Source organism: Prunus persica, chromosome G8 (genome assembly GCF_000346465.2).
Source record: "Prunus persica cultivar Lovell chromosome G8, Prunus_persica_NCBIv2, whole genome shotgun sequence".
NCBI classification, from domain to species: domain Eukaryota; kingdom Viridiplantae; phylum Streptophyta; class Magnoliopsida; order Rosales; family Rosaceae; genus Prunus; species Prunus persica.
In genome coordinates this window covers 15,696,661-15,716,935 of record NC_034016.1, presented here as the reverse complement: position 1 = coordinate 15,716,935, position 20,275 = coordinate 15,696,661, and the positions used below count along the sequence as shown (strand labels likewise).

General features: G+C 36.5%; 3 protein-coding genes across 6 annotated transcripts; 1 reads left to right on the top strand and 2 right to left on the bottom strand.

The window, feature by feature from the left end:
* LOC18768106 (TIP41-like protein) lies at positions 814-3,912 on the top strand. 2 transcript variants are annotated; one of them, XM_020570704.1, is made up of 8 exons: positions 814-1,253; positions 1,359-1,544; positions 1,994-2,084; positions 2,290-2,403; positions 2,533-2,592; positions 2,694-2,735; positions 2,966-3,106; positions 3,632-3,912. In XM_020570704.1, the coding sequence occupies exons 1-8, from the start codon at positions 1,114-1,116 to the stop codon at positions 3,740-3,742; spliced, it is 885 nt and encodes a 294-aa protein (XP_020426293.1). In that variant the 5' UTR covers positions 814-1,113; the 3' UTR covers positions 3,743-3,912. The 2 variants fall into 2 exon arrangements, with proteins under 2 accessions (XP_020426293.1, XP_007200530.1); XM_007200468.2 differs by having other exon boundaries at positions 821-1,253; positions 2,978-3,106.
* On the bottom strand, positions 4,752-6,459 carry LOC18768708 (zinc finger protein 7). The gene has a single exon (XM_020570705.1). It carries the CDS (start codon positions 6,011-6,013, stop codon positions 5,438-5,440), a length of 576 nt encoding a protein of 191 aa, XP_020426294.1. The 5' UTR covers positions 6,014-6,459; the 3' UTR covers positions 4,752-5,437.
* Positions 17,565-20,050, bottom strand: LOC18767012 (protein NUCLEAR FUSION DEFECTIVE 6, chloroplastic/mitochondrial). Of its 3 annotated transcripts, XR_002272757.1 has the most exons (4): positions 19,767-20,050; positions 19,042-19,202; positions 18,741-18,811; positions 17,565-17,902 (listed from the first exon to the last, which is right to left on the bottom strand). XR_002272757.1 is itself a non-coding variant. In XM_007199570.2 (3 exons), exons 1-2 carry the CDS (start codon positions 20,045-20,047, stop codon positions 19,052-19,054), a joined length of 432 nt encoding a protein of 143 aa, XP_007199632.2. In that variant the 5' UTR covers positions 20,048-20,049; the 3' UTR covers positions 17,565-17,902; positions 19,042-19,051. The 3 variants fall into 3 exon arrangements, 2 of the variants coding, with proteins under 2 accessions (XP_007199632.2, XP_007199634.2); XM_007199570.2 differs by lacking the exon at positions 18,741-18,811 and having other exon boundaries at positions 19,767-20,049; XM_007199572.2 differs by lacking the exon at positions 18,741-18,811 and having other exon boundaries at positions 19,084-19,202; positions 19,767-20,048.

The window sequence follows — 20,275 nt, the reverse complement described above, 5'->3', positions numbered from 1 at the left end:
ACCGCACAGCTATACTGTGGTGTTTTTTTATTTTAAAAAATGGATATACTTATTTTTTTTTTTAAATGCCTTGCTGCTAGGCGAGCGCCTACCAGAACAACAGTTTCAAACAAAGTTTTATGGGTATAGTAGTAAGAGAGGTGAAAGTATTCTTCATGTAAAGTGTTGAGGAGTAAGAGAAGAGGCAGTGACGCTTCTTCCTCTTCCTCACTCTATGGAGTTTTCCTTTAAGACTTACATAAGAAAAGAGCGGCTAGAATTTGGTTGTGAGCATAAAGTTTTTGAAGGGAATAATAATTTATTCATTGAACTTGATAAATGAAATGGTTTAATAATTGAAAATGAGATTATTCAGACTCATAAATACATATAGAATTATTTGGAAAGCCTTGTACAATGTAAGAAAACAGATTCTCTTTTTTGAAGTTGCAACAACTATTACTACCCATTGCAAGCTCAATAAACTTACCTATATTCATTTTTGTTTGTCCACTATGACTATTTACGTAATAAATCTGTAACACTTTTATCACTAAATTATACTCTTAAAAAAAAATAAAGCTAAAAATAACAAGTAACAACACAATATTGTATCAAATTACTAGCTTTCACCCCACTTATGGTAGGAGAAACACTCTCATGCAATAGTTATAACACTTTTTGCTATTCTGACTAATAATGAAATGACATGTGGGCTAACGTTTCCACGTATCATTGTGTCTTTGGTCGAGAATAGTAAAACAATGCTATTCCTATTACAAGAAAGTTTTTATTTTTTTTTGCTGTGGTGTGAGAAAACCTTGACAAACAATAATTTTTAAAAAAATACCTGACAAAAAAGAGAAGCTGGCATTTAATCTCACATTTCGAATGTAGGGACATATCGTGGTATTTATAAAAAATAAATAAAAATAAAAATTGTATAAACCGTTAACCCAAACCCGGAAAAAGTTTTGAGGCAGTATCAGCTCCAAAGTCCGAGTCTTGTTTAAGAGACCCGCCCAAGTCGTCGACGCTCCACAGTAGAATAGAGAAGCCAGAACAAAAACGCGAAGCGACGGAAGAAGAAAGAATAGAAGCAAGGGAAAACCAGGAGAATCGGTGAGCAGAAAAATGGAAGTGGAGGTTGACGAGAAGGAGCTGAAAGCCGCCGGAGCTGAGCCGTTGACCGACGGACGCCATGGCCTCCGTATCCATGGTTGGGAAATCGAGTCCCGCAAGCGCTCCATTCTCAAGTCCTCCACCCTCGAACTGTATGCTCTTGATTTGATGCTGGGTCGCTGTTAAAAAGTTTCAATTTTATTTATTTTCAGGGTAGATGCCATGTTAGGGATGTTTCTTGATGTGGGTTGTTGCAGGTGGGAGAAAAAGCTTGAGACATATCACATGCCAGAAATGGTGTTTGGGGACAGTTGTTTGGCTCTGAAACACGTTAAGAGTGGCTTTACAATTCATTTCAATGCATTTGATGCTCTAGTTGGGTGGAAGAAGGAAGCTTTGCCACCAGTTGAAGTCCCAGCTGCTGCTCAATGGAAATTCCGAAGGTAACCCATTGGCTTCTTTTATGTACTCGGATGGACTTTTGTTTTTCTGTTCTTTCTTGGGTAGCTTTGTGACACTCAATTCTATAGCGTGTTACTAAAATGTGTACCTCTTTTGATTTCAAGGGTGATTGATTGATGCTTTAGGAGACCCTCCATATGCTTTGTACTATGTGAAGTATGGGGATAATTTTGTAGAGCTAAATTAGACTAGCAAATTCAATTGACAGGATAGAAATATGCCTCGACTTCTGAATCTCTCTCCAATTTATTTTCTGATAACTTTGTTGTGGAATAGAAATAGTTGTGTCTTGATGGTGGGTGTGAATCTGTCGATTGAGTTGTTGTTGTTTTTTTTAAAACACAAAAACAAACAGAAACAAAAACAAAAACAAAAAAAAACTGATGGAGATACTGGTCTTCGGTCTTACATTCCTTTTCTCAATTTGCAGTAAACCCTCCCAGCAAATAATACTGGATTATGATTATACATTCACAACGCCATACTGCGGAAGTGAAACTGTTAAGTTTGATGCAGACAAGGTGCACATTTTATCTTTTTCTATAGTTGAGCATTTTCACTCTGTTTTGTTAAACCTCGTTTAAAAGAAGGAACTACAAGGCTTCTGGATGCAAAGCCTTTCCATTATTTATTTGACTGTTGTTTATATTATGATAGTGATACGAAGTTTTCTTTAAAAAGGAAAGATAGTGATACTATAGTATTAATTCATATTTTATATGGCAGCTTGAAGGAGGAGAGATCTCTAAGGATACCTGCAATCTCCATTGGGAGGACTGCAACGAAAAAATCGATGTAGTTGCTTTGGCTTCGAAAGAGCCTATTCTCTTTTATGATGAGGTGGGCATCCTGGCTGATAACTAGAAGCATATTCATAGGCTGTGCCAATGCAGACATATGCGTTTATCTACTCTTTTCTTTTTATGTGTATACCTGCCATGACAAAAGTCATCCTTTTAACCTCTACAGGTGGTCTTGTATGAAGATGAATTGGCTGATAGTGGAGTGTCACTTTTAACTGTAAAAGTGGTAAGTCTTCAATCTCCATTTTCCCCTTGTGGCTCAATCTGCTTTTCCAACAATATGACGATGGCAAGGAAGGACTTATCATGTACATTTTGATTTTCTAGAGAGTCATGCCAAGTTGTTGGTTTCTCCTGTTGCGATTTTGGGTGAGTCAATTTCTCTTAATTCACTTACATTCCTTCCAAGCACAATTATCAATGTAATTTTGGTAGATAAAATTGTTTTGGCACAAGTTCTTAATTTGTTAACTCTGGGACTTACTTAAGAAGTATTCTAACTAATTGGAAAAAGAAAATACCAAGCTCTTTGGAAACTTCATGATTATATCAGTCACTTCTTCTTTCTGTTTCCTTAATGTTATAACTTACCGATTCAGATCTTCTTACAGCTTAGAGTTGATGGAGCACTAATGAGACTAAGGGACACTCGAATGCATTGTGCTTTTAATGACAATGCAAGTCCCACTATTCTTCGAGAAATCTGCTGGAGAGAAGCCACATTTCAGGCTTTATCTGCAGTAAGTTGAAGTTCTGTGCTTGCGTACAAATTATAATACTGCCTTTCTTTCTGACACTATCTCAAATTATTTAGTTGTTTTATTTACTCTTGGGAAACAAAGAGATGCTCTGAACCTCCCCCACTTCCCAAAACTTATTTGATTGTTGTGTGACTTGTGGAAAATGAACAGGCATTTTCTGTTCATCAAATTTGAACACGGTTTGTATTCAAGGAAATTTTTGTAAGGATGCAAGTTGTATTCAAGTCAAGCTTTGCTTAAGTTTAATGTGGTGGCATGCTACTCTACATGGGATCTGGTTGCTGTTTTATCTTATGGACTTGAAATAGATAGTCAGCTAACTGACTTTTAATAAACTAGCAACTGTATTTTTCTCAAAAGGTGTTTTCTAATAGTTCCTACTAGTGATCTTCCTATGGAACCTTTCTAATTTTCCTACCAGTAGTATTGTCAAAAGAAAGAAGTTTTTTTGTTGCGCTGTGCATGAAGTATTTTCTTTTCTCATTTCTTAATTAAATTGTGCAGAAGGGATACCCTTCTGAAGATGCTGCCTATAATGATCCAAGCATCATCAGCCAAAGGCTTCCTGTGATCATGCATAAGACCCAAAAGCTAAAGGTACCTGATAATGTGTAAGGCTGTAAATTGTCTCCGTGCAAGAGTTTCTGTTTTGCTGGGTTCTATTGAATGTAAACTTTTCTTTTCACATTCACATATTCTCTTACTCTTTCTCATGTTTATTAAGTTATCTTGTTAAATTAATTTGAAAAAGTTGAAAGAAAAAAAAAACGAGTACTTTATGCAAATTTCCTATTTTTATATTTGTATCATGCCACCACAATAATTGTGGGGAGAGCTGAAAGCAAAAGCAATACAACATGAATTAGTAATAAGGTTGCAACTTTCATACGAGATTATAATTTATTTCTATAAATAAAATGCTCTAAAAATCAAATTAAAAAATGGTTTACATACAAACATTCAGGATGCGTCCCTGGACCTTGGCTTAAGCGATATGGGGTGAGGATAGATCCTAGTTTAACCAAAAAACAAAAAAAACAAAACAAAAAAAAAATCTGAGAGACCCATGCGTTGCTAGTGTAGAACGTCCATTGTATAGAAGTTGAACTAATTGACCGCATCCCCTTTATGCTAATCTAAAGGAAGTTCCCTTAGAAATAAAAAGAAAAAATCTATAGGAAGTTCCAGATGGTTATCCCATTATAAAGTTTAAGAATAATCTTAGCATCAGTTTATATGTGAAAAAGAAAGTGTGTCAGAAAAACAATGTCCTCTGATATTAAGCAATTCTAGGCAATGGTATACGAAACCATATAGAGGGAGTGCATGTGACAGGTATGCATCTCAAATAGACATAATGTTTTATCTGACATATAGAAGTCAGTATAGGAAACTGATAAATTGGGATTGTTGATGTGTTCTCCAAAAGCATCTTTGTCCTTTTTCTGGTAGGATAGACTCCATTGGTAAGGATATCACTTGGGATCTCATGTTTTCCGTTGCTGGCATGGTATGTGTAAGAATTACAGCCACTAGCCGTTTATCAGTTTAGGAAGGCAAAAGAAAAGTACAGGAAAAGAAATGCTAGGCACTACATAGAGGCACTGATTTGGGAGGAATAGCATAAAAGGATAACTGTGGAAAACTTCCAAATTCTCATATTATCTGATTCTTTGTGGAGCTTAAGGAAGTAAAGTTGTACAAGTGCAAAACTCTTTCTTTTGACTTACAACCTAGGTGTGCGGTCTTGGCCCTGGCTACAACCTGCCGAAACTTTCACATGCATACAAAAATATGACATGTCAGAACTTTGTTGTTACTTTCAAAATCTCTGAGTTTTTAGAGTTGCTAATCTGCCTATGCTTTGACCTTTCTGAAGGCCTCAGGGATGTAGCTTTTGAGTGGTAAAAGCAGGCTGGGGTTAGGGTGGCTCTTAGGCTAGAATCTTGCCAAGTCAATATTGGGAAAAGCCATAGCATTGTTTGAGCCATAGATACAACAAAGCTAGAAGTTGATAATCAGTAGCAGAATAGAAAAACCTCATAAGAACTCATTTCCATGAGACATAATGCACTTGAGATTATTGCATGCATCATGGAATAGGAAATAACTTCAATATTATAACATGCCTAAAACAGTAGGAACTTCTCAGTATCTTTCCTAGTCTCATTGAGTAGATAAACAGAGGATGACTCTCCAAGTTGGCCTCTAACCTATGCTAGTTCTGTACTTGGTAGAAAATAATTGAGACCTCTTCCAAAAGAAAAGTCATAAAACAAAGTTCCAAACTAAGGTAGTAGGATGGATGGATCAGAGCCGAAGGTTTAAGTCAAGCTTGCATGGCTCTGATTGTGGCTCTAATACTTGTGAATCCAACCGGAAGCTGCCTGGCCACATAGAATCCATTACATCGTCCAGTGTGAAAGGCCTCATGCTAAACCTTGTATTTGCATCATTGAATCTTGCTACAAGTGAAGTTTCATCTCTGTTTGGCTTGTGCACAAGTGAGTGGGGCTGAACGCTGAGTGATCTAACCGTAGAAGTAGTGAACGGGAATCCCATCATTGACATCATTCTTTGAGACTGGTATCTTCTGGCTGCACCTCTTTCTCTCTTGTGGGCGTTCTGGTGACCCCCTAATGCCTGCGAACTGAAGAACTTCCTCATGCAGAAGTTACAGGAAAACACCTTGCCAGAAGCTGGTCTTGACTGTGAGTCTGTGTCTCCCTCTGTTGAGAGCAAATTCCTACCTAGGCTCAGGTTCAGCCACTCTCCTGTATTAAGATCTTCAGTTTCTTCTTTGTTATCGTTGTTGATCAAAAATCTGTTTTGCTCTTTATCTAATATTAGTTCACTTTCACGTTCTCCTTCTCCCTGGGAGATCATTTCTTCTCAAATCTCAAATTAGGTGAGGGTTTCAAAAGGAAGTGGATGAATCTAAGCTTGTGCAATGGTTTGAAATGGTTGTAATTGACTGTTTGAAGGGTTTGATCAAAGAGAAAAAGAGGAAAGAAATGGAGAGAAGCATTAAGAATGTAAAGTGGAGAATGCCTGTTTTTTATTTTATCTCATCTCAATGAAGTGGTCCCTACCTTGTGATGCTTGGTGCTCCAGGGGACAATGTCTATGTCATCTTCACTGTTTCCCTTGTTAAAGTTTAGGATTCCTCACTTTCATCTTTCTCCTTTTTTTCTGTTCCTCAAATGACATCAACTTTACATCCTTCCTTTTGGAGTAACCGGAAGAATTACAGAGTTGACAATCCTACAACATTACTAGTCAAAATCATTCTTCTAAATGTTTATTTAAAGTGTGTGCCACGTTTGCTTCTTATCCAAACCAATTATACAACTTGGTTTCTGTTTAGCGTAAGTGGATTTGTGAGTATGATGATGGGATTTTTCTTATTCTCAATATGAATCTCTAGGTTATGGTGCATGACTTGATCAATAGGAAAATCACCTTGCACGCAGTAGTTTTCTTCTCTTTTTTCTGTGAATTTCTTCTCCTTAGTTACCAGCAGTAATTAGTAAACTCTAGTCTGTCAAAAGTTCAAAACACAGTCCGCTTACATCACTCCCTGCATATAGGACATAAGTTTTTAACCCACCAGACAAAACCCTTTCACGTCAAGTAGGTATTAATGGGCAGTAAAGATGGGGCACCTACCAAACCAATATGCAATGCTGAGTGGAGATGAGTTTATGATAAGAAGCTTCACAGTGCAGCTAAAATATTAGTGAGTGGTGGTAGAGTTACTCTCGTTTTAATTGCCTCATGATTTGATGTGTTGTGGTGGAGTGATTGGGGCCCAGAGAATTGGCAATAATGGTTTAAAAAAAAGTAAGCAATTAGCAAACCAGATAGGGTGGTATCGTGGCTTGCAAATTTTGAAGTGTTCCCTTTGGGACAATAGTATCTGTGTGGGTGTCTTCCGGCTGGGACTTCTTGATGTCCCTTTTCGAACTGCTAGTGGTGGGCAATGTGTATGTACAGTAGGAGAAGTGCGTTAGGAGCCACCTGTACTTCTATTCAGTCTTTTTGTGACTTAAATCAAAGCTAAAGACAAGAGGAGCTCGGTTGCCCTAAATCTCTCAACACGCGCGCACACAGATAAAAGTTGATCAAAAGATATAACAATAACCGAATTCTGAGCTTTCTGAAAGTTTGCAGTCCTGTTCACATGGAGAAACACTTGTGTGAAACAAGAATAGCATTGTTTTGCAATTTTCGGCCAATCACAGTATGTCATGCGTGTTAACTTTTTCACATTCCGTCTGTAATTGGCTAAGGATAGCAAAACAAATCTACTCTCCATTTCGCCCAAGTTTTTCTAATTGATATGGCTGTTGTAGATAAGAGAGTTTTGATTAACATTTCACACAAGTTTTTCTAGTTGATATGGTTGCATTAATTATACAGAAAGTTCTTGTAGAGTACTAAAACATTGTCATGTGATGTAATTAAATTCACATATTATAATATTGGTGGATGACGAGTTTATGGGTTGTAGTATTAATAATTAAAACATTTGTTATAAGGAGGTAAACTTTCACAACTTACCTTTTCATGTTTGCACAAGGTATTAAGACAAAGTTCCAAATAAGTTAAACAATGGTTAGCCTTGTGATAAGAATCGGAGAACATACATAAAATTCTCACTTGGGGTCTGTTTGGCACTGACTTTGGAGGACTTTGTTTGGCTGAAAAAATGTTAACATTCTTGTGCTTAGTAAAGCACTTATGACCAGTAGTTTTAGAGATAACCCAATTGCCCAAACCCACCCTCTGTTCAGTATTATCACTTGCTGTGTTATGAAGATTCCTGAAGATTGGAACTGCTCTGTCAAGTATGTCTTTCGAGAGCAGAATTATGCTACTGATGCCTTGGCTGCCAAAAGTTATGAGTTTAATCATGGCCTCTATGTTTTTAAGAAACTCCTGCCTTTCTTAGAGCCATTTTAGATGTTGATGCTCGAGGTGCTGCTAGACCTCGCCTTGTTCCTATTTAATTGTTTCTGTTTTTTGTCCAAAAAAAAAAAAAAAAGTTTCTGTTTTGGAGGCGTTTGCCCCTCTGTACTCCCAAAAAAAAAAAAAAAAGCACTTATGAGGAGAAGAAGTATTTTCTACATAATTATTCCCCAAGCGTGTCAACTTGCAAATGAGCACCTAAAAGAGTGCCCACTTTAGTTTGTCTGTCAAACTTTTTAACCCTTTTTGAAGGTGAAAAGATATTTATGGATACTCTCTTTTGGAGTTCTTTAACCCCCTTTTCTCATTAAACAAAAAGATATTCATGGATGCCACCTCCATGTGAAGGCTTTCTCCTCTTTCTCCTTTTCTCTTGCATGCATCTCAATTGGTTTAGTTATCAGCACCACCGGATGGAGAAACACTTCTATGAAGCGGGGATAGCAAATTAGTGCTATTCCTATTGTAATTAAGTTTTTCTTCACTAGATGAATATGAATTGCGGAAGACAAGTTAATCTCTTTAATGGTTTATTAAAAATTTGTGAAAATAAAATTTTTAAAAAATCTTAATTCATAAAAGAGGCTGAAAATTCAACTCTCGGCATGATTTTGATGGATAGTGGATTAGCAACAGCTATTTCTGACTCAACAGTTCGTGAGAAAACTGAAGAAAAAAAAATTTACTGGAAACAAGGAGGAAGATGCAAAGTGATCAAGTGTGTGTGCCAATTTTTTGAAGACTTTTGATCAGAATTCATGAAAAGGAATGTGTAGGAAAATGTGCCTTAAGCTTGTTTGCTTTGTTCTCCTGTCACCGTGTGGAGCTTTATTGTAGACTTTTGGTATTTATCACATTTTTTTTCGGGGAATTCAATTTTGTTGCTAATTCTCTAGTCAGAAATGGCGAATAATAAGGATTTCGGCTTCGACATTCTTCATGAACCTTGTTATAAAATAACCTGGGATATGTGCGATAATTCAGAGCTGCACGTAAAGTAGATGAGACACAGCATTTAACGAGGTTCGGCTATGCCTACGTCCTCGGAGAGCAGCAGCAGTAACTTTTCCACTATGTAAAATAATAGGGTTACAAGTTTAGTGTTTACAATATATGTGGCTCACTGAATTTTCTCTCTAGGAGAATTTCTCTCTGCTCTCTCTTTCCTCTTTCTTCCTTCTCTTCCTTTCTCCTTTTTTCTTCTTTTCTTCTTTCCGTTTCTCTTCTTATTTATAGGCTGAAATAATCACTATTCATCACTATTCATCACTGTTCACACAAACTCTATCAGCCGCCAAATGAACAGTAATGAACAGTGATGAACAGTACATCCGTGACAGACAAACTCTATCAGCCGCCAAATGCACAGTAATGAACAGTAATGAATAGTTAGTGGGCTCCACATGTTTATATTTTTTTTTATTCTTTTATAACACTCCCCCTTGGAGACCACTAATGATATGTCGGTGGTATCATTAAAGACTTTGCTTGGAGAAAACCTAGTAAGGTAGAGAACTGATGGAAAGAAGAGTACAACAATCTGTATAGCATACTTCTGGATGCTCCCCCTGATTAATATCTCCCCCTGATGTCTTCATGACTATCTTTTGGATTGAGAATCTTTCGGAGTGAGTAGATGATGTAGCTACCAACAATTCATATAGTAAATATATTTCCAGTGAGCTATCTCTATGTAAATCATAGAAATTTTCAGAGTCCGCATATCTAATAACGCTTGGGCTATTTATAAGTTCACTTGAAAGAATATGCCCATACATGGTGTTATGCGGAAATAGCATCAAATATACCTCACATCATCCTAAAATGATGGTGATGGAGTTGAGCCTTATCTGAAAAATATGATGTCCGGTCCAACATACTTCCGGAAAATCCTTAAAGTGCCCAACGGATAATTCTCATAAAAATGCTTCAATACTTTCTTAGTATAAGCAAGTATCTCGTTGGCATAATGCTCGATCTTTAAGTCGAGACAAATATTTCTGGAATTCTGCAGAAGCTTTAATGTGTTGCAATCACATTATAATCAATGTACTCACTGAGGTAAGTTAGGCATGTTAATATTGAGTACAAATTTTGTGCTTCAAGCACATGTCCTTTAGGGACTTGCTTTATGCAATGTCAATCCTCTCAACGGATTTTGTTGAAAAGGGGATTAAACTTTATGACACATTATATAGCTTTAACCCAGCTATTTATACATCTTTTAGGGAATCGCTTCTGGCGATATGCTCTGTGCATTTAATAACCCTTAAAGATAATATGTTGGTCTCCGTAATTGTGCAGTAAGGGGGGGGGCACAATTGAATCTGTAAATATGGAAAAGACCCAACATTCATTGTTTCTGCCAGAAACATTGTGTCATACAAAGTAGGTATGTTCCCGTTTATTCCGAACACCCAAGTATAAATTTCAATATTAACATCTTTTGGGGTTCGTACTGTGGGTTTGTTCTTTCACGTTCATTCTCATCTATAATGGAATTACCTCTTTCCATTTTGGCCAATGATATTGTCGACATTTAATAATTGAACGTGGTTCCAATCAACACAGCCCATTGATGATTTGAGTAGCTACTCCAAAATTAAAAATTGTCATTCATCAATTCATGATCCCACCATTCTCATGTGCATGCGCATGCATCAATTATAAGCATTTCTTTGCTTTTGGGTACCCAAGCCACTTCATGGGGCTTTTATTATGTGAGAATGTGGATTATAACCTCCATTGGAGCGTTATTTAGTAGTAGGGCGTGGATAATCTCCATTTAGGGAGTTGGAACAATTAGAACCCATATATCTGTCATGCTGCAGGCATGCCACAGATTAATACATACATGTCAATTAATTTCTGGGACTTTAACCCATATTATGGGACTTTAACCCATATAATTTGCTACGCATTTGGCGTGCACAATATCAATATTGACATGTCAAAGGATTGTCCTTTCGGGACTTCAATCCACATCATTTGCTACGCAACAGGCGTGCATCATATTGATCACTGCTATACCCATATTCTGTTCTTATGGGACTTTAATCTGTGCAGTGTATTATCAATGTATCCAACTTGCAATCTGTAAAATTTGCGTTAATAATTCATGGATACATGCAAGCCATTCTTTTGGAACGGACTTATCTCCCTATTTGGTTACCTTTCAAGATAAAATATCAAATAAGTATATAAGCATAAAACAACACAAGTATTGCTTACATCTTAGGTGGGAGAAACTTTTCTCAAGTATCATTCAAGCTCGTATCGGTCCAATAACGCTTGATGATCTAGTTATATCCTGCAAGAGCAAAAAGTCACAATTCTTCTCTCTGTCAAAAATAAATAAATAACCCTTAGAGTTAGGATCACCGTATGGATTCTTTCTTTGGATGTTCGTTCTAAAGTAATAGAATCCCTTATGAACAGAGAGTTATAAAAAGAAAGAAAAGATACAAAGATTGTGATATTGATTGCAAGGTAAGGTAAGCAATCAGGGAAGGAAGCTGGTGGGAGCAGACAACATGCTCAGCAATCAAGGAAGGAAGCTGGTGGGAGCAAACGACAAGCTCTCATTTCTTCTAGTTTAGAAGAACTTCCGGAGATTAGAGCATAAGGCCGCCTTCACAGTTCCCTGATCTTGCAGAAACATGATCAGGGATAGTCTTGCTTCCTGAATGGATGATCAGAGATAGTCTTGCTTCTCAGGCATATTAAGTGTTTACTGATAAGAAAAACAAGTAGATATCGCATCACTAGGTATGGAGTAAACTGGATGTCTTCTGCAAAGAAAATTTCGTTAGTAACACATTTATACACAAATACAATGAATAGGTAGAACCGGTGAATTTCAAATTAACCATAGGAAAATTGCGAGATTCTCGGGATGCTGTTGAAAAAAGTGCGAGATTCTCGGGATGCTTTTGAAAAAGTAGCTCCGTGAAATCCGTAAAGCAAGATCGGCTTTGAAAATAATGCTTGAAAACGCCGAAAGTGCCGACAGGCATTATTAGAGACCACGTGAAGTTTTGGACTCTAGGAAAGAAAAAGATAATATGGGGATTCGAGAAGATATTGTGGTCCTGAAAAACAGTAGCCATATTTCCTCCTATAGATATGGCCTTTGTAAAACTTGATTGGAGCAATTGCGTTTCAACTCAAATTTCTTCATTTTCTGAAACTTTAGTTTTCCTAAGACTTTCTTCGAAACCTTCTCAAAAATGGCTTCCTCTTCTTCCTGCCCAAATTATTTCAATTTAAATGATGCTCCCAGTGACACCAACGTTTGGCGTCCATCCTTTGTATCCCAAAATCGTCATCTCACAGTTAAAGATTCTGTGATGATGAATGATGCTACTGCTGTCATAGTAGCTAGGAATTTCATTACTCCAATGGATGAACTGCTGTTAACAGGGAGATCTGAGGAAGAGGCTATTGATGACTCAATGGCTTTTAGCATTCAGAGTGCCGCTTCTGTTTCTAACATGGCTGATCGTTTGCGTGTTAGAGCAAACGAGGTTGAGAAGCTGACAACTGAAAATTCGTCTCTCCAAAGAATGCTTCATGAGTCTCAACAGGAGGTTGAGAAACTTAAAGGAGAGAATAATTCCTTGTTGAAACTGGTGAGTTCGTACTCAGTTGATACACTGAGAAGGCTAGACATGCTGCAGGTCTCTAATGAAAGAATTTTGGGAGACCACGAGAAGCTCATGGCTAAGCTTAAGAGGCGCCGTCCTCTTCCTTCAGAGGCTTCTAGAACATAATGTATTTTTATAGATTTTACAGGGCCTGCACCTTCATTGCAGGAAAAAATCTATCTGTTGTATGTTCCTGTAATAATAATTGCGCACTTTCTTAAACTTGCACCTGTGGTTTTTACGTCTTTTCAAAATGACGGTTTGGAACCTTATTCCTTATAGGTTCAAATAACCACATCGCCTCTCCCAAATTTCATATTTCAACGTATGGAACACAAACTCAGAATTTATTTGCCCTTTTCAAATGGACATGAAATATGAATTGAGTAAAATCCACGATAATATCGCAATATAGTAGTGAAGAGCATTAACTTCTATATACCCACAATTTCAAGTTCAGGATCTCTCATATATTTTGATCCATGGGTTTCCGGCCCAGATATAACAAAATATGTGGGGAGCCTCAATTCATCATTTGAGGTTTATACTGATATTATCCATTTCACGGTGTATTCTTAACAACCGGAATTCACAAAATATATTTCTTCCTTGAGGTGTCGATTATAACATAATCGAACTTTATTAAATTCATTATTTTCTTATGCCAAAGAAATATGTGGCGTACCACCATTTGCAATAATACCTCAAGGGTTGTCCATTTAACTGTTGGAACTTTAGGTTCTCAACACTGTTAGATTTTGAACTTCAGGCCAAAATCACATATTTTCATGGTATGGACATTCAATCCCCTTAGATTTTGAACTTCGGGCCAAAATCACATATTCTCATGGTATGGACATTTTTACAATTTTCTGTACATATTTCTAGAATTCAAGCCCTTACATATTTGTCCATATTTTGAGGAACTTCTGGCATCTCATTTAATTTCTCATCCATGAGTTTAAGGAACTGCAGGTTCCCTTTTGTGAATAGTGACGGTTTATCCAAAATGGTTAATATTTATGCATACGTCACTATTCATGTGAATAGTACTGCTCATCAAGTCATGAATACATATCTATTCATGTGTACAGTACATCTGCCAGTACAGTTATCATCCATGGCTCATATTTATGCATACGTTACTATTCATGTGAATAGTACTATTCATCAAAGTCATGAATGCATATCTATTCATGTGTACAGTACATCTGCCAGTACAGTTATCATCCATGTGTACGGCACTATGAACCAATACGGTACTGTTACATCATTAAGGAACTCTAGGTCCTTATTTACATGTCATGGATCAAGGACCTTTAAGTCCAATCACATGTTTACAAATACAGTACCGGAGAGACTGCCAGCTCTCATTTTAATATCATCATCAAGGATCTTCCAGTCCTGATGTAATTGTATGATGAGGATCAAGGAACTTCTGGTCCTGATCTGCTTACTGTAAAAAGAACTCATCATACAGCACATTTAGTCCATAAAATAAATTGCTGGTAAATAAATTACTGGTATGGACGATAAACCCGCACCATACATTTAAATAGCAGTAAAGTCCATGAAATAATTTGTTGGTAAATAAATTACTAGTATGGACGATAAACCCGCACCATACATTTAAATAAATGTAAATGTGCAGTAAATTAAATGTGCTTGTATGGGCACTAATTCTGCTCCATACATTTAAATAAAAGTAAAGGCGTGGACGATAAACCCGCACCACCCTTTTAAATAAATTCATAAAGTAAATTTCATAAAGTAAAGTGTTAGTATTAGTAACGGTCTCCCACTGATAATATGTTTAGTATTACCAAGGGTCCATTTTTGTTAATGGTTAGTAATAGAAAAGCAGATAAATATAGTATATTATATTACCATCAACTTTTCATATATATAATATATATATATATATTATACTGATATATTAGTGGAAAGCTAGATGCGTTGGCTTTTCTTCTTTACATCAACATAATGGTTAGTAGTATAAATAATAGTGCAGCACAAAAATTATACCTGAGAGCTTCTCGTGCTGATAACGTGTTATAAAATAACCTGGGATATGTGCGATAATTCAGAGCTGCACGTAAAGTAGATGAGACACAGCATTTAACGAGGTTCGGCTATGCCTACGTCCTCGGAGAGCAGCAGCAGTAACTTTTCCACTATGTAAAATAATAGGGTTACAAGTTTAGTGTTTACAATATATGTGGCTCACTGAATTTTCTCTCTAGGAGAATTTCTCTCTGCTCTCTCTTTCCTCTTTCTTCCTTCTCTTCCTTTCTCCTTTTTTCTTCTTTTCTTCTTTCCGTTTCTCTTCTTAGAATTTCTCTCTGCTCTCTCTTTCCTCTTTCTTCCTTCTCTTCCTTTCTCCTTTTTTCTTCTTTTCTTCTTTCCGTTTCTCTTCTTATTTATAGGCTGAAATAATCACTATTCATCACTATTCATCACTGTTCACACAAACTCTATCAGCCGCCAAATGAACAGTAATGAACAGTGATGAACAGTACATCCGTGACAGACAAACTCTATCAGCCGCCAAATGCACAGTAATGAACAGTAATGAATAGTTAGTGGGCTCCACATGTTTATATTTTTTTTTATTCTTTTATAACAAACCTCGTATTATTATAAAGAGTTTTTTGATTGTTAATGATAATAATTGATGTAACAAGCACACGCGGTTTTGTGTCATATATAATCAATTATGGTGTGTTTACTAATCAGGAATTGAATTTCACATATGGAGAATTTCTGCGTTTATTTTGCATCAAGGAATTAAAAAGTGAGTGAGGTCCATACAAAATTAGGAATTGAATTCCTTATTTTAGAGGAATAATTCTTGGATAGGAGGTGGTATTCTAATTCATGAAGAACTAACCTTTTAGGAAGTTATCTTTTTTTACTCATTATATCCTCACACAATTTTGAAATTTCCAAATTTGCCATCTACTTTAACCCAACAACAAGGACATTTTAGTAATTAGCACCACTCATACCCGAATTTCATATGGTTTAGTAAACAACTTCAATAGGAATCTGGAATCTAACTCTCCTCAATCCATATGGTTTAACAAACAATTTCAATAGGAATCTAGATTCTAATTCTCCTCAATCCAACTCCTACTCTATTCAATTCATCCTCAATTCAATTCATTCAAATTCAATAACGGATTAATAAACATGTTAATCTAATGTCGTTGGTTACATTACATATATGACTTGCTAATATGATTAGAAAATGTGATCCATTTCTTTCTTGAAGCTTTGAGTGAATGGAGAAAATGATTACTAATTTATTATCGATCTCTTGACTTTCTTTGTTTGCAACAAATGTTGAACCTAGATTCGATTAATTTCCTGCCCCACTTCAATGTGACTTGAGTTAAATCCACCTATGAAAAAAAACTTTGTTGAATGTCTCCTTGTGGACTGTGGACCACAAGAGAAAGTGGGGATGGGAAGAACTTGGTGTTCACTTGGATTTTTTCTCTTCATGGATTCTCTTCAAATAATAGCCCATGTATGTTTGAGTTGAGAGCAAGTTGCAAGTTGCATGTGGCCCCAAATGCTTCTTTGTTACAAGAATGAACTGAAACTTTGCATCGACAGCTGACATTGACAGTGGCCTTTCACTTTCTTTTTTTCTTTTAAAATCAACATTTGGTACGAGTGCAAATGAGAAAAACCAACTTGATGTTTTCTGTTTGTTTGACATGCTCAAACGAAAACGAACCTTCTGTTACCACTTTTTATTTATTTATTTATTTAATTTAATTTTTAACTTTAATTTATTGGTGATGTTATATTTGATTACCATGAACACCAGTGATAAACTTCATTAAAAGTTTTAGCTAAATATAGAATCGTTGCTCAATAATCTCCTAGTGGTAAAAGCATATTACTTTACAAGACGGCAAGAGTTCAGGTCTCGTTCTCCCCGTATTTGAATAAAAAAGAAAATGATTATCGTTCTTCCCATACTTCCAAGTTTAGATTTTGAATCTCTCTCCCCAGTTGGCTCTCTTGTAACCAAAAAGGTATCAAGCAGCTAAAGGAAAAACTTGCAACAAGGACAAGGAACCTCTAATCAGAAACCAAACATGAGCTAAACTACAAGGGTAGTAAGATGAATTTAGCTAACTCATGTCATGCTCTACAGAGCTGTTCGACCAAACTTGGTGCGATTCGGGTGCAGAGCTCATCGGTTTACGGCCAAAGCACGCTACATGATTGAAGTTTGCGATAGATTAACTGTTTTGAGAAGTGCTTAGGCAAACAGAAGATTACCAAATTTGGCAGTTGTCTACCTACACATTGGCCACTAACCAATAGAAGACCAACTATTTCCAACACATGATTCATGAACCAGCTTCTCCAGGTTGGAACTTCATCCTCTCCCACAAACAGATCAATGCAATGTGCAATGGGCCATACTTGCACAAACTAACAGCGACACCACTTGTGCTCTTCCTTCTCACAATATCAGCATCCCATGTGATTTCAAGTCTCTATTATGACACTTGCACCGGGAATAATTATCGATATATAAACAGAATCACGAGTCATAGATGCATTATAAGAGCTATTAGGATCTTTGGAAATGACATGAAAACCTTCCACCTAGCAACAGTATTGATTGGAGTTGCAATTGAATTTGTCTTCTTGTTTTTAGAGTCTCAGCTTCCTAAAAGGAATAATGAATTATCACAAAGTGATAGAAGAATGGGCTTTATAGTCCTGCTACTCTAACACAGAGCTTTTAGCATTTGTGCATTATCAATATAAACCCAAAAATAAGTACAAACAAATGCTGCAAATTTAGAACAACTGACATTATTATTCAAAAGAGAAAAAACTAACATAATGTTATAATCAACAGAGACCCTTGAAACAATTAATCACAACTCACAAGACACAGAAATTGACCAAGATTCAAGAATAAGCACTGAAGTTCAAACACCTATAAACCTTCATCCTAAAGGTCATTACAGATATCAGATGAACTATCAAGTTTCTTATTAAGAACAAAATATAAAAGGATCCTAATCCAAAAGCACTCATTCCTACAGGATACAGCCAAACTCTACGATCAACCCCAATATATAGTTGCACTCAACTATGCTGATCCAAATGTCTTTTCAAGTCCCTGCAATTGCATAGCAGAGGGGCAGAGCTGTGTAAGAATTTTAAATCAGATTGGCAGTAACAAACCAAATTATAGCTTATTCCATGAAATCCAAGCATATCAAAACACTTGTTCTGGTTATTCCCCAACTCCATGCTTAAAATGAATATCCAGACTAATAACTGCACCAAAATGCGAGGATATCCTTCCAAATCAAAAGGTTAAAAGTCAAACAGCTAACAAAATCCCATTTGCAGCATAAGTTGAATGCAGTGATGCACTCGAACATAGCAAGAGTTTTAACATAAAATAAAAATAAAAGATTAAGTGCATGTGACAGATTGAAGATAAAACCATATAAGCAGCTTTCATATAAAAGCTTTTCATTTCCTTTTAATCAACAAAGACAATTTTTTGTTCTATTACTGAATTTATGACTGACAGAAGAAATTACACGCCTATCCAAATTGCAGCAGTTTTTGTCAGAAACAATGTTACCATAAGAATGTATCATAAGCAGAAAAAACAAATACATAGGTCCAACTAATGAGTCATTCCCACTCCCCAACTTCAGACTAGCAAACAAATTATGCAGAGAAAAACTAACAAAAGCAAAGAGTCCATAGGTGTTTCTTATTTAACATGGGGAAAAAAAATATATCAAAGCAATTATTGACTAAAAAGAACAAGTACTCGATGCAATCAGTCAATTTTATAATAACCTGAAACAAGAGAGAAAAAGTATTTAAATTTGTTATCTAAGCACGTTATTTGACCAAACACCACTCTGTTTACTCAAATTCAAAATTGAAAAGCTTAATATCTGTAACGTCCAAACAAGGAATGAAAGAGGACCTACAACGATGCATCATTCTCCTGCCTTTGGATGATTGGAAGTCTGTGCGCATCACCCGTCTTTTCTGTTCCTCCCTATCAATCCCAATCCCAATTTCTTCTTAATAACCAATCTTAATATACTTACAAATCCTACCTAGTTTAAAAATCATTCTATCAATCAAACAGTGTCTAGATTTAAATGAGCCAACACTACTTATTCTACTTTAACGCTCTCCCGGGCCATCAGCGGAAGGATTGAAAACAAAACGGCAAAAAACATTTCTTTCAATTTTGTCATGTGTCCTAGAATCAGCAAGACTCACAAAGAGACTACTAGCGATCCTGACAAGTACGGCAGAAGGTACCGTGTGACAACTCGCAACAACCACGCGCATTGACAGCCAGATGAGATGTGAGGCAAGTTGCAGCCGTCACACTGTGCATTGGCAAAAGCGATTGTATGCAGCCCAGTTCTCCCAAGTTCCTAAAAGAAACAAAACAACGCCAGTAAAAATGAGAAGACTATTTGTTATACTCATACCATAAATAAGTAACCGCTATTTTCAGATTCCAGAAGGCAAATGTCATAAAAAGAACTCTTTCATAATGTAAAGCAACCAGATATGAAATAAAAAGAAAAGGGTACACTAAACAACTATAGAAAATTCATGATCCAGTCGATTGTTGCAAAGGGCAAAGAATAAGAGACGTCCTCCCAGAAAATGATTGGCTACTTAATCCATTTTCTCTTCCCAATTACTCCAAACAGTGGAAATGAACAGAAAGAAAAGATTTTGCCTTTAAATTTCTTTTTCTTTTTCTAATGGTGAACCAAACATTTCGCTTGTTTCACTCTATTCTAGACCATGAAACCCCAAAATCACACGATTTTTCCAGTATATTTGTGAAAAATAAATCACCAAATCAACAGATATCATCAGATAACAACGCATGATTCAATTTCCTCCATTTTCTCAGCAACCAATCAGCAAATAACATATAGGTGAAAAATAATCTCTTTTTTTCAAAGGAGAGCCTGAAAGGGGACCTGGGAGAAGCGAATGCGAGGCGACGAGGAGTGGAGACAGTCGGTGGACGGAGACGACGGAGAGGTGGCGCCGAACGGAGCGACGAAACCCTAGCCGTAGAAACCAATGACCGAGACAACGAACCAGCTGAGCGCCAAGCCATTTTCTGAGTTACTGTTGCCAAGAGTGTGGCTTCTCTGGCGAGGGCTTTGTGAGGGTTTTGTTTTGTGGGGGATGGTGCTGCACAGGTGCACGACAGCTGATGTGCATCAATCATCTTGACCGTTGAATTCTTAGCCATTCATTATGTACCGCTATTATTAATACGTTTCTGTTTCTTCTTCTTCTTTTTTTTTCCCCTTAAATTAAAACTAATGTTTTCTGGTAGGGATGTGTCAATTCGGATCAAATATTGAGGCTTACCAAATATATATATCAGTACTTTTGATTTTCTTTGTGTATGTAAGTAATGTTATCTAGTTGTAAGGAGGTTTATAGTTCAAGTAGTTAAAAGTAATTATCCATGCAT